Source organism: Podarcis cretensis (assembly GCF_951804945.1).
Source record: "Podarcis cretensis genome assembly, chromosome: 1".
Taxonomy (NCBI): Eukaryota; Metazoa; Chordata; class Lepidosauria; order Squamata; family Lacertidae; genus Podarcis; species Podarcis cretensis.
In genome coordinates, this window is record NC_137170.1 from 7757201 (window position 1) to 7772127 (window position 14927).

Consider the following 14927-nt stretch of genomic DNA (forward strand, 5'->3'; position numbering starts at 1 on the left):
CCCCCATTTACACGTATTTCAGTAACTGCAGGTATTCCTGGATGACACTGATTATCTAAATCCACTACAATCTGGGTTCAGACCCAGATTCAGAACTTAAGCAGCCTTAGTCGCCCTGATGGATTACCTTTATCTTGAGAGGGGCAGAGGGGGTGCAACCTTGTTACTTCCACTCAATCTCTCAGTGGCTTTTGATACCATGGACCATGGTCTCTCTCCTCCTGGACTGACTCAGTAGGATGGGTATCAGAGGCACAGTATTATGGTGATTCTGTTCATATCTTCAGGGCTGTATCCAGATAGTAGGACTGGGTGAGTGTTCCTCGGTCCCCTCTGGTGTTCCACAGAGAACTATCCTCCTCTCAGTGCTATTTAACATCTATATGAAGACACTGGGAGAAGTCATTAGGAGTTTTGGAGCAAGATGTCACCAGTACGCTGATGGCACGCATCTCCACTTCTCCATAACAACTGAATCAGAAGAAGCTGTGAAAGCTCTGGATTGGTGTATGAATGCAGTGATGGACGAGATGAGGGCCAATAAACTGTGCTTAAATCCTGGGAAGATGGAGCCTCTTTGAGTGGCTAGCTCCCATGTTTAGAAGACAGGCAAGCTGCCTGTTCTGAATAGGGTTGCACTTCCTCTGAAGGAGCAAGCACCACCTTTGACTGGTTCACCAGCTATGGCCGTTCCTGGACAGGGATAGCTTGACCACTGTAGCCTTTGTCTTGGTAACCTTTAGGCTGGATCACTGCAATGTTCTCCATATGGGGCTGTCCTTGCGTCTGGTTCTGAAGCTCCAGCGGGTGCAGAATGCAAAAACTGGTGGAAGCATATAGCCCCACCATATGTACACTTATATATAATCATAAGATGGTGGTCAGCATCATGATTCTGCACACCAGAGATATTCCCTCTGATCACAATGTTCCTAAGAAGGTACATATCCAAGACACTGTTCTCCAGATGCCTCTCATGAGTACGGAAAGCAGAACAAATGCAATAATTCAAAATATAAATCCGACAGCTTCTTTCTATCTAGATTTTGTTTATATTCCATGCTTCCTCAAAACTTAGAAATGTAGCACATACAGTGTTCTGAAGCAGTCTCCCATCCAGACTTTGACTAGGACTCAGACCTGTTTAGCTTCATATCAAGACGCCCGCATTACGTGCTTTTAGAATGAGTCCTACACATCTGGAAGGAAGACCCCATTTTCAGTTAGGTCAATTTCAATATCTGAGCCAACACATCACATTTCATGCTTTGTAAGTTCAACTATTCACAAGACATTATCAAAACATTCCTAAACATTCACCACAGTTGATGGGTGACATTATTGAAAAGATAATACAGGAGTGCACATGAGCCTTTATCTTTCACTCACCGCTGTGCACTAACCTAAGCACTGGGTTACACTACACTGACTTCTGACAAGCAACTACCAACACCAGGTAACAATACATGTTTACTCCAAATCCAGGCATGTGTTTTTGCGCACATATGCACAAACACACACATTTTAGAACCTACAAAGGAAAGTGCAGACTTATTTGCTTCTGTGTATCTACCACATGCATGGAGGAGAACTGCACCGGCCAGCACCACTCCCAACAGTCCCTAATGTCTGTGCATTGAACAGAATGACAAAAAGGATAGAAATTTGATAATCAATTAATACAGAACACTGTGTATGTAGGTTCTGTTTTCTGAAGTTCAACTGGAAGAGAGTTCCACAAAACAGGATCCACAATACTGAATGCATGGCTACTTACAAGCTGTGCATCTGAGTCATGGGGGAGCACTAACAGTGACTCCCCCAGAGACCTCTATACTGGAGCAGAGATAGAAGTTATCAGGTGGTCCCTGAGGTATCCTGGACCCAAGTTGCTAGGGCCTTGTAAATTAATACAAGAACCATGAACCCTGACCAGTTGCATATGAGCAGTTGGTGCAAGATTTTGAGTGCCTGGGTTATGTGCTGGCGATAGTCTGTCTTCATCAACAGTTCAGCTGCAGCAATTTGCACCAGCTGGAGCCTCTGGATCAGGCCCAAGGGTAGCACCACACAGAGCACATTGCAATAATCAGGTCTTGAGGTTTCGGGTGCTTAAGGACAGAATAAACAGGAAAATGCAATTTTTGTTTTGGCAAACAACTCAGAAATACATGCCGGACATTAAGAAAGAAACATGACACAGAGGCCAGAATGCATTAATATTTCGTAAAGTGAGAATTGCATTTAGTCTCTTGCGGATGCTAAAGGTCAATGCTGAAAGAGCTAGAGCAGAACCGAAAGTTTTAATGTTAGTCTAGAAGTTATTTCTAAGAACAAAGCAAGTTTCTTGTTCTTTTGTATTTGAGTTTGGAAATCATGTGACTATGGAACATGCAAAAATAATTCCTGGCCCTCTTGATTTAGTTTCAGGCTCCATAAGCTCAAAGAAAAGCTATCTAAAAAAGGCTTTCAGTTTATTTTATTTTTTATTTTTTTAAAGTTCAAATCTGCTTTTGCACTTTGGAAACAGCAATAGCTGTAACCCATTTCATCACTGTTCTCTGGGCAGACATCCAGAAACCATACCTTACACAGCGATTTAAAAAGCACAAAAGCTCTTTCATAAGGGTTCAAAGAAAGTGCAAGAGAATTATGTTGAACCTGGCATCAATTTCCACTGAAATGCAAAATAATAAAGGATTTTAATTACCATATCTCACTTAACTTTTATTGTCTTTGTATTCACAAAAGCCAGTATTCTGCATATTAAATTCAAGGTGCATGATATGTAATCAGGATGAAGCTGTTTTTAGGTAACAAGGTGCCTCTGGCACTCTCAACAGGCTTTTGGCAAAGCGATTAGCTATTGTGAAATCCAGATGTTAGAAAATATGGTATTGGATGCAATTTCCCCTTTCTGTTACCCTCTTGTATCATGAAAACTGAGAGTGCAAACAAGCAATGCTTGTGCATAGAAATGTTAATTTTCCTCTGATCTTAAAACTTTGGTAGTCATTTTGACAATACACATGTACAAAAGGGTAGAATTTGTTGTATCTGATTCTAAGAGAATAACCCTACAACATGGAACTGTGGATAAGAAAAAAAATCACCCCAAGTAGTTATACATGAAGAATGCTGAGTTCTCAGTGAGCTGTGCACTCCACCTAAAAGCGTGTAGCAAAGAACTCAAGTAAGAAATAGTAATGCAGCGGCAGCATTTATCCAGATCACCTGATAACATCAGAAACATTTACCGTACTGGTCCGAATATAAGCCGCACCCGAATATAAGCCACACCTTTAAAATTGAGGGGGGGGAGAGACAATACCCAAATATAAGCTGCTCCCTTAAAATAGTGCAGGCACTCACACCCGTTCCGTTTTACCACATGACTGTTTCAGCAGTGATATCGTAAAAGCCAATTTTTGGAAGGTCGTGAATTTAAGCCGCACTTTAGCTTTTCACGGTAGGAATTTGGGGGGGGGATAGAGTATATCACCATGCGGGCACAGAACTTCTTTATATACAACTCCCATTTCCGGAGAAATTACTGGATCCTCAAATGTGCTCTTCAGGAGTCAAGTTGTAGTCGGTGCCTGTTCACTATTAAGACTCTACCTGCTCTAACACCCCACCCAAAATACACCCACTCACTCTGAACAGTACTTGCACTTGAAACTGGAAATCCACAATAAGCTTATTGCCATTTGCTTCATGTGTAAACATCCCAAAGGATTTCTAGTTCTCTTAACCAGTTCTTTAATTTTTTTTGTGGTATATGTGGTACTTTTCATTCTTTCTTCTTAGTTCCTCCACTCCCTTTCCTGGTTTGTTCAGACAATATCCCACCCCTTGAACTCACAAGCAGACTGCAAGATGGTCTTGGACTTACATAAGAATAATTATTTTTTATTTATACCCCGCCCATCTGGCTGGGTTTCCCCAGCCACTCTGGGCAGCTTCCAACAAAACACTAAAATACAATAACCTCTTAAATATTAAAAGCTTCCCTAAACAGGGCTGCCTTCAGATGTCTTCTAAAAGTTTGATAGTTATTTTTCTCTTTGACATAATAAGAACTTTTTATTATTATGCATCAATCTAGCAAATCTGTTAACAGAATGTCAGGGAGATCCCAGAGACCAATAAGGATGAGATTTCCTAGTGTAATTGCTCCTTTATAAGCATGGGGAAGCTAGGAAGTGAAAGATGTAGAGTCGTCCAGGCGTGTGGGGAGAAGAGAACCAACTGGATTTCAAACAGGCACTACATTTTGCGCTCTCATTCATGCGCTATGGATTTTCACCTTCCTTGCTGTCCTTCTGCCAGCAGGAGAAGAATTTCTTGTTCCAACAGGATTTGGGGAAGAGACTGCTTTTCATGAAAGGACTGGGTCCATGCTGTTTTTATTGTAATTATTTGTATGATTTGTATGATTGTAATTTTATTGTAATTATTTGTATGTAATTATTTGTATGAGATTAGATAGATGAAGGGACGCAGGTGGCGCTGTGGGTTAAAGCCTCAGCGCCTAGGACTTGCCGATCGAAAGGTCGGCGGTTCGAATCCCTGCGGCGGGGTGCGCTCCCGCTGCTCGGTCCCAGCGCCTGCCAACCTAGCAGTTCGAAAGCACCTCCAGGTGCAAGTAGATAAATAGGGACCGCTTACCAGCGGGAAGGTAAACGGCGTTTCCGTGTGCGGCTCTGGCTCGCCAGAGCAGCGATGTCACGCTGGCCACGTGACCCGGAAGTGTCTCCGGACAGCGCTGGCCCCTGGCCTCTTAAGTGAGATGGGCGCACAACCCCAGAGTCTGTCAAGACTGGCCCGTACGGGCAGGGGTACCTTTACCTTTACCTTTAGATAGATAGAGAAATAGATATAGATAATTATATTAATGTTTAATTGGTTTTTAATGATTCTCCTCCTGAATGGTTTTAGCTGTAAGTTGCTCTGAGTCAGGGAAAATGGCAGAGTATTATTATTAATAATAATATCCTTTTATCTGTGAGAGTAGGTTTTCTGGTGCATTCGCCTTATATCAGAACTGCTAAAAATATATCATTTTCCATAACATCACAAAGATATTTTCTTTATAAAGAACATTCCATCAATTCTGGAAATCTATATATTCTTCTATCTGAATTCACAAATGTATCTACAGTTTACATATCACAGATTTCAGATCATCAGTATTTTCTTTCATTCCAGGATGCAGATATCGGCATTTCCATCACAAACAAGGTTCCTCTATAGAGTGAATATCATACAGAACCACTGTGTGTGTTCCATAAATAGTTTGCTATTATTTGACTCTTTGGAGGTCTTGTTTTATTGAAAAGCAAACTAAAATAACATCTTACATTAGGAATGGCCAGGTTCAGCAAGTACGCATGGGGAGGGAGGAGGTATGCTTTAGATTCAAGCTGCTCGGCCATATTGTGAATTTCTTCACACCAGTCTGCACTAGGGGAAACCCAGAAACTCTCCAGTCTTTCCTCAACAGTGACATCATTACGGAAGTATGGGCAACGTCCCATGGAGAAAGATTATGCTCATGGCATCATCCATGCCTTAACAAAATTACCAGATAAGGTTTCTAAAGATGAAGGCGGACATTGCAAAGTTCCCGTTTTGTTAAGCAAGTAGGTATTAAGAAAAGCAGTATATGAATGCAAGAATAAACCAACAACAGTTAGTAATCTGTTAAACCCCTACAGCAGAGAAACTGAGGATTCCCCTATTTCAGCACATCCTTTCAACAGAAGAGCAGTGTCTTTCAGTGACTGCAGAATACCATGCCAGATCATGTTTAGACAGCTATTTTTTTTCTTGAGCCTTTCAGTTTTAATCTAAGCTCCCCCCAGTAGCATTACACAGACAGACAGCAGGACAGACCTCTAAACTCCTCTGCACATTCTAAGAAGGAGTCCACCTTTCCTGCCTGCCCTTAGTAAGATGAGAAATAAAAAATACTTGCAAACATGTTTAGATCCAGCATTTGAATTTCATTGAGAAAAACATTTGAAATTTATGAAGTACAGCTGGCTGTTGCAGGGACTCACAACATTCCAATAGCTATTATTAAATTGCCATCACGGTATAAGAGTGAATAGCTTAATTTGAGTACTCAGTTTCACATCCACATTGTTCCTTCATTTAGACTATCTTTATGTGCCCTTACATCTGCGGTGATGCTCTCTTAACTCAATATAGTTGCCTAGCAGATGGATTGAGAGTATTTCAGATTTGGGGATACTATAATCAAATTCTGTGTGTCTGGGCAACAGTCCACTATCCACTGTGTCATTCAGACACAACCAAACACAATCAGCTTTCCAAGTCCCTGTCCACATGGCTTTTGCCTTGGGTATCAGAGACTTGGGAAGGATTTTAAAGAGAAAACATAAAACTCAACTACACTGATGAACTGGTCTTGCAAAAAGATATATCAGAAAGAAAGAAAAGCTATTCCTTAGTTTACAGTAGTGATATATTAGCTAAGTAGCACATGACAGGGAAGAGAAATATAAACTGTATAACTAAGTAAGTTCTATATCTTGTCAAATAAAAAAAATTAACCATGAATTGGGTTTTCAGTAAGAGGAGTGGGGTCTGGCTTTGGTTAATGATTTGCTATGAGAGAATGCAGAACACTATTCTTGATGGAACCGAAAACATCTTCTCAATGAACAAATGTATTCCAACTGCAAAAGAAGATACATATCTAGAAAGGCAAGCAATGGCAAGGCAGAAAAACACAAGAGAGGGGGATTCACCTAACCAGCCCCATCAGCGGAAGGCCTGTACAAGGACTTCTGCTTATTCAACAGGGCTCTCTTCTCCATAAAAGAGAGAGAGGGAAATCCAAGAAAAGCATGCAGTGGGAGGAGATGGGAATCATTCCATTGGGCAAACTGCAGTGCTCTCAAATGATTGGAAGACTGCAAGATTGAATTCCACCCCTAATCACCAATACTCTGCAAGATCAGCACCCTTTTGCAATCTCAGAGGCTTAAGTGCTTACCTTAGATGCTTGAGGTGTTGAAATCACATGAACTGTGCTGGGTTTGACGCCGTTTGCTTTGGGTCTCTTATAGAGAGCAAACCTGCTTTTCCTACGCCCCCTATCACCATTAGGGAGGGAGCCATTGTACCTAGGAAGACAAATGCAAAAGTTATTTGAGAGACTGTTTTACGTGTAGTGGAAAAGGAAGTTGAAAATCAAAAAGACGGCAGGGAGAGATGCATGGTCTCCCAGGCTTCCTCAACCTCGGCCCTCCAGATGTTTTGAGACTACAAGTCCCATCATCCCTGACCACTGGTCCTGCTAGCTGGGGATCATGGGAGTTGTAGGCCAAAAACATCTGGAGGGCCAAGGTTGAGGAAGCCTAGTCTAGGTCATAGATTCCTAAAGTGTGGACTGTGGACCATCAGTTGTATGCATGCAAACTTCATTCAGATGACTGGTGGTATGTTTGTGGGTTTGTGGCTAGGGGATGGGAGATGGCATATACAGAGTATTAACTATGTATATAGATTTTTTTAAATTGTATTTTTGTTGCTTCTTTTATTGTATTACAATCTGAATTCTATAAATTTGAAATGGTAATACATGAGAAATAAAACGAGTAATAAAAATGCAATTAAAAATTATACAGGATCCAGCAAAGTGCATTACATTTGCTACAGGAGGCAGAAAAATCATTACGTGGTCCACCAAAAGCCTCAGCAATGTTCAATGGTCCATGAAGAACAAGCCTGGGAACCGCTGGTCTGCTTCTATGGAAATGGAAGTACTCCTTCCATTTTTAAGCCATTTGTTAAGCTGGTTGGCATCCATGATCGTACAGACTACTGTTCACTAAGCTTGTTGCTATTCTAAGTACAAGATTTTGCTTAATTCAAGTACTGTGTCTAGTTAAAACAGAACAGAAGTTGCAGGAGACCAGCTAATGCTTGCCAACAAAAGGCTACAAAATTGCCTAGCCAGCCATACCAATATGAAAGCTCATGACATGCTGATTTAGCCATATCTGTTTAGCTAATCGAAAGCTCATCATGGAATAATGTTTCCAAAATCTCCCACAGGGACTCATCTGTCTGACACCAGCTCAGATATAGCCCCAAAATAACCCAATTTCAAGGGAAATATGACTTTGCTGCTTTGTGCTGAGAACATGCTATAAATTACTTAGAACCAACACTTTGCAGTGGAGTTTTTAAAACCACACATTCCCTTAGTTCTCGAATAACATTCAGTTTTTATTATGGATTTTAAGCACAGGAGCTGCTTTCAATAAACACAAAACCTTGTTCTTCTTCTTATAATTATAATTATTATTTGAATTTATATACCGCCCTATACCCGGAGGTCTCAGGGCAGTTCACAGAACAAAATCAAAATATAAAACCACAAAATATATAATCAAAATAAAAACAACAACCCAGTAACCCCAATAAGATCATTTCCATTAGTGACAGCTGCATTCAAGTCCCCTGTAACAACAAAGTGTAACCTTAGCTATGTAATGATAGAATCCTAGCATTCAGTCCCAAAAGGAGTAATTACCAGTGGAAATTCTACATTCATATTTATACACACACCATATCCCAGCAGCAAAACACAAATTGAGCCACTCATTAGAATAAATGGAGCTGCTGAAGCTGGCACGTATTACCCACATGTAAACCATCCTGCCCATCAACAGTCTGCTAGTTTGTTGTTGTTGTTTAGTCGTTTAGTCGTGTCCGACTCTTCGTGACCCCATGGACCAGAGAACGCCAGGCACTCCTGTCCTCCACTGCCCCCCGCAGCTTGGTCAGACTCATGCTGGTAACCTCGAAAACACTATCCAACCATCTCGTCCTCTGTCGCCCCCTTCTCCTTGTGCCCTCCATCTTTCCCAACATCAGGGTCTTCTCCAGGGAGTCTTCTCTTCTCATGAGGTGGCCAAAGTACTGGAGCCTCAGCTTCACAATCTGTCCTTCCAGTGAGCACTCAGGGCTGATTTCCTTCAGAATGGAGAGGTTTGATCTTCTTGCAGTCCATGGGACTCTCAAGAGTCTCCTCCAGCACCATAATTCAAAAGCATCAATTCTTCGGCGATCAGCCTTCTTTATGGTCCAGCTCTCACTTCCATACATCACTACTGGGAAAACCATAGCTTTAACTATACGGACCTTTGTTGGCAAGGTGATGTCTCTACTTCTCAAGATGCTGTCTAGGCCTGTCATTGCCCTTCTCCCAAGAAGCAGGCGTCTTTTAATTTCGTGGCTGCTGTCACCATCTGCAGTGATCATGGAGCCCAAGAAAGTAAAATCTCTCACTGCCTCCATTTCTTCCCCTTCTATTTGCCAGGAGGTGATGGGACCAGTAGCCATGATCTTCGTTTTTTTGATGTTGAGCTTCAGACCATATTTTGCACTCTCCTCTTTCACCCTCAATAAAAGGTTCTTTAATTCCTCCTCACTTTCTGCCATCAAGGTTGTGTCATCTGCATATCTGAGGTTGTTGATATTTCTTCCGGCAATCTTAATTCCGGCTAGGGATTCATCCAGCCCAGCCTTTCGCATGATGAATTCTGCATATAAGTTAAATAAGCAGGGAGACAAAATGCAGCCTTGTCGTACTCCTTTCCCAATTTTGAACCAGTCAGTTGTTCCATATCCAGTTCTAACTGTAGCTTCTTGTCCCACATAGAGATTTCTCAGGAGACAGATGAGGTGATCAGGCACTCCCATTTCTTTAAGAACTTGCCATAGTTTGCCATGGTCGACACAGTCAAAGGCTTTTGCATAGTCAATGAAGCAGAAGTAAATGTCTTTCTGGAACTCTCTAGCTTTCTCCATAATCCAGCGCATGTTTGCAATTTGGTCTCTGGTTCCTCTGCCTCTTCTAAATCCAGCTTGCACTTCTGGGAGTTCTCGGTCCACATACTGCTTGAGCCTTCCTTGTAGAATTTTAAGCATAACCTTGCTAGCGTGAGAAATTAGTGCAATTGTGCGATAGTTGGAGCATTCTTTGGCACTGCCCTTCTTTGGGATTGGGATGTAGACTGATCTTCTCCAATCTTCTGGCCACTGCTGAGTTTTCCAAACTTGCTGGCATATTGAGTGTAGCACCTTAACAGCATCATCTTTTAAAATTTTAAATAGTTCAGCTGGAATACCATCACTTCCACTGGCCTTGTTATTTGCAGTGCTTTCTAAGGCCCATTTGACTTCACTCTCCAGGATGTCTGGCTCAAGGTCAGCAACCACACTACCTGGGGTATATGAGACATCCGTTTCTTTCTGGTATAATTCCTCTGTGTATTCTTGCCACCTCTTCTTGATGTCTTCTGCTTCTGTTAGGTCCTTTCCACTTTTGTCCTTTATTATGGAAATCTTTGTACGAAATGTTCCTTTCATATCTCCAATTTTCTTGAACAGATCTCTGGTTCTTCCCATTCTATTGCTTTCCTCTATTTCTTTGCATTGCTTGTTTAAGAAGGTCTTCTTGTCTCTCCTTGCTATTCTTTGGAAATCTGCATTCAATTTCCTGTATGTTTCACGATCTCCCTTGCATTTTGCTTGCCTTCTCTCCCCCGCTATTTGTAAGGCCTCATTGGACAGCCACTTTGCTTTCTTGCATTTCCTTTTCATTGGGATGGTTTTCGTTGCTGCCTCCTGTATAATGTTACGAGCCTCCATCCATAGTTCTTCAGGCACTCTGTCCACCAAATCTAAATCCTTAAACCTGTTCCTCACTTCCACTGTGTATTCATAAGGGATCCACTGTGTATTCATAAGTCTGCTAGTTTAGCCCTGTCTATTACTATATTTGCACAATTTCATCACTACTATAGGAAGAGTGTAGACAATTATGTCGCTTTCACTCCCCTTCACTCATCCTACAACACAGTTCTTATAAAAAAAAACCCTGTCAAAACACAATGATGCTAAATGTATACACTATTTATGAATTAGCCCTTGCCGCGTCATATTGAAATAAAAAGTAACCCCAAATTTATCCTCAAGTCATCGCCTTGCACACAAACAAACTGTGTTTACACACAGTAAGATGTTCAATGCTTCTCCTTTTTGTCTTTCACTCTGCAGCAGTTATTCAGGGAATGTAGATAAAAAGCTCCACTGCATCAGGCACCACGGAAAAATTATTAAGAGAAACAAGATGATGCATTTAGCACTTAAAGGGCCTTCACAGTATTTCCATAAAAGAAGCAAGTTAAACTGAATGGAGTGCTGAAGAACACAACCTAAGAACGTAAGAAGAGCCTGTTAGATCAGGCCAATGACACATCTACAAGCAGGACAAAAGCACTCTGCCAACTTGTGATTCCCAACAACTGGTATTAAGAGGCATGCTGCCTCTGACCATGAGGGTACAACACTGCTATAATGGCTAGTAGTTACTGACAGCCTTGTGCGCTGTGATTTTGTCTAAACCTCTTTTAAAGTCACCCAGGTTGATAGTCATTACTGCCTCCTGTGGGAGGGAGTTCCATAGTCCATAGTTCATGTGCTGAATGAAGAAGTACCGTATTTTTCCATGTATAAGACTAGGTTTTTTTTCCTAAAAAAGAATGTCAAAATTTAGGGGGCGTCTTATACTCCGGGCCACCTCCCCCCATTTTCTTAAATCTGAGTCCCCCCAAATAGGGGGTGTCTTATACATGGGGGCGTCTTATACATGGAAAAATACGGTACTTCATTTTATCTATCTTGAATCCTCCAACATTCGAACAACTGATTCACAGCCATATTTCCCTGCTGCAAATTCCCACTTTATCCATTTCTCTCTCTCTCTCTCTCTCTCTCTCTCTCTCTCTCTCTCTGTGTGTGTGTGTGTATCCTGCTTTATCATAAAAGTCAAAGTGGCTAACAAAGCATTTGTTTTTAATCACCAGATAGACCAAGAGACACACAGTGGAAGAATGTAAAATAAATAGTTCTTCAAAGAGGAACTCTTTCCCCACCAAAGGCGTAGTAACTGTAGCCAACTGGACGATGACCAAAGGGTGACTAATACTAAAACATGGACAAGTACAGAGAAATGTAAGTGGAAATATACAAAGAAAGAATGAAAATGTTGTCCCCTGAGGTAATTATCAGACAGCAGTTTCCTACAAGGATTCTGCAGTGACAGTCAAAACAAAATTGGATGGTGGGCCGATGGGGGCACATAGCCCAGGCTGAGAATGTTCCCAAATAAGGAACTACGTAGGCACAGAATCAATATGTATGACCACACCAAAACCATGAAGTAGAACAGAGAATAACCCATACCACAGAGCAGCAAAACAGATTTGACACTAATACCTTCTTAAATAGCCATGGTTCTGACTGTGACGTTCAGACTTAAGGCTAGACTGCTTTTTCAATGTGGACTGGGAGAAGACAATATTCAGGGTAGAAGAGAACTATAGGACTGGTCCTAGTCATGTATTTCCAAGATATACAAGTCACCACAGAAGCATGAGAAAAAAGGCAACAAGATATGGGCTCAAACTATGAAAGTTTTCTACTTGCTTTCCACATACAGTGGAAACCCAGGTACCCACATACAGTGGAAACCCAGGAAACCCAAGTACTTAACCCCAGGTTAAGTACTTAATTCATTCCAGAAGTCTGTTCTTAACCTGAAACTGTTCTTAACCTGAAGCACCACTTTAGCCAATGGGGCCTCCTGCTGCCGCCGGAGCACAATTTCTGTTCTTAACCTGAAACTGTTCTTAACCTGAAGCACCACTTTAGCCAATGGGGCCTCCTGCTGCCGCCGGAGCACAATTTCTGTTCTTAACCTGAAACTGTTCTTAACCTGAAGCACCACTTTAGCCAGTGGGGCCTCCTGCTGCCGCTGCGCTGCCGGAGCACGATTTCTGTTCTTATCCTGAAGCAAAGTTCTTCACCTGAAGCACTATTTCTGGGTTAGCAGCGTCTGTAACCTGCAGCGTATGTAACCCAAGGTACCACTGTACTTTGATGGTGGCCTAGCTCTGATCCCCTAAAACAATAGAGGACTCAGAATTATACTTAGGCAAAGCAAGTTCCATCTCCTTGGCCCCAACTCCCTTGCCTCAGAAGACCCGCTGTTTGGCAATTGCCAGGAAGGAAGAACTGCTTCCATTATCAGCTGAGTGATATCCTGCAACTTAAGACAATCTGGTGGGAGCTGCTGCCTGGTATGACCAGGAAAGGACAATGAAGGCAGGAAATGCTGCATGAATAATCTTAATCCTATAGGGAAACCTTGTAATTTCTGTTACTACACTACAAAATTGAGGAACCTGTGGCCCTCCAGATGTTGCTGAACTTTAATTCCATTAGCCCTGACCATTAGGCTGGATACGATGTCTGGTCCAACAACATCCAGAGAGTCGCAGTTTTCCCATCTCCACTGTGCTAGATTTTAGCATCATTTTACTTTGAGAAGATTTCATAAGCTGCTATGAGAGTGCCTCTCGAGGCTGCAAAGCAGATTAGTATTCTAAATAAAATATCACTTAACTGAGCTATCAAAAACCACTTTGCAAGTAATGCCATTGCTGACGACATTTCACATTCAAAACCAGAAAGGTATGAAACAACAACTCCAGGCATCAAGTAGTTAGATAATGCCTTAAGTTGTGAAAAATCATATGAAATCATTTGAATAATTTTTGATTAAAGTAGTTATAGACGGGAAGTCTACAAAAAAAAACCCACAACGACAAACCAGCAGCCCCTGCAAAATATGCAGGCAGGTTTCAGCTTGCAAAAAAAAAGTCAATCTGATATTTCAACTCAACCCAAAACTGAAGCTTCTGAACATTCCACTTACTTATTAGGACAACATTCTGTAAACTCTGAATTCAGCCCCACACTGTAGGTAAATACAGATGTAAGCCAAATACAGTACACAAAAGATCCCATAACTAACATTTTAAGCCTACCTTTTTGCTATATCTGTTCTGCAGAAAAGTTAGCACAACCAATCTTTTATATATAGTAGTAATTCTTAATCTGAGCACACTTTACTTTTTTTTGCAGTAACTGTAGCAATGAAACCACCCCATTTTGAATTGTTCTTGCTCCCTAAAGCCCAAGTATTCTCAATTCTACTTAGAATCTTTATTGACATTGATGTCTTCTTTTTATCAGTACAAACTAGTTTTTTTTATAAAAAAGTTGCCTGGAAGGCCTGCAGCTGCTAGCAAGCTTTAACATTTGGTCCTTTGTGGAATGGTTTTAAAAAATAGCAGTACAACAAAACACCCTACTGCTGGCTTTCATATGTCATTAATGTTGGAATGGCATCTATCTAGCTTATAATTTAAAGAACTACTAAAAGCGTTTAAGCGTTCAATTATGCAAGGCTTTTAAAATTCACAACCATTTGAGACTATGCCCAGCTATTTATAGCAAGGGATACTCTGTTCACCATTTCAAAAGATCAAACTCTAGTTTGTTATGCAGCAAATCAGTAATGGAAGGCCATAACATTGTTGTATTGTGTCCATCATTGGTCCCTATATATAAAGATCTATAGCAGCCCAACAAGTTTGGGTGAAACTGTTGTTCTGAGTGAGGTTTAAGCATATGAATAATGTGTCCACACATTCTTAGAAGAGGAACATTAGTATCTTCTGACCCTTTTCTAAACCACCTCCCGATGTGCACACATCACTCTGTAGAAACTTAGGTATGTTCCATTTGCACTGCAGATAGACTTAAATGCATCTGATCAATTACTTTATTGCTATGTGTTCTGTTAAAAGTTGGATTTATAAAATCCCACTCTTTAAATTTGCCCATACGACTATGAAAACTCCTGAGAGGTTTTTAATCACCCCCTGTAGTAATGGGAAATGCCAGTTTATTTATTATAGCTTTTTAAAAATATGATTCTGTCTACAGATTCCAATCAGCGAAATAATGATTGG

General features: G+C 41.1%; 1 protein-coding gene across 1 annotated transcript in view; it reads right to left on the reverse strand.

Annotated features, from left to right (window-relative positions):
* PELI2 (pellino E3 ubiquitin protein ligase family member 2) overlaps window positions 1–14927 on the reverse strand; it is an 80228-nt gene that overhangs the window by 39973 nt on the left and 25328 nt on the right. The window contains exon 2 of the mRNA XM_079954148.1: window positions 7028–7157. Coding sequence (XP_079810274.1) covers window positions 7028–7157 — 130 coding nt within the window. The remainder of the gene's footprint in view (window positions 1–7027; window positions 7158–14927) is intronic.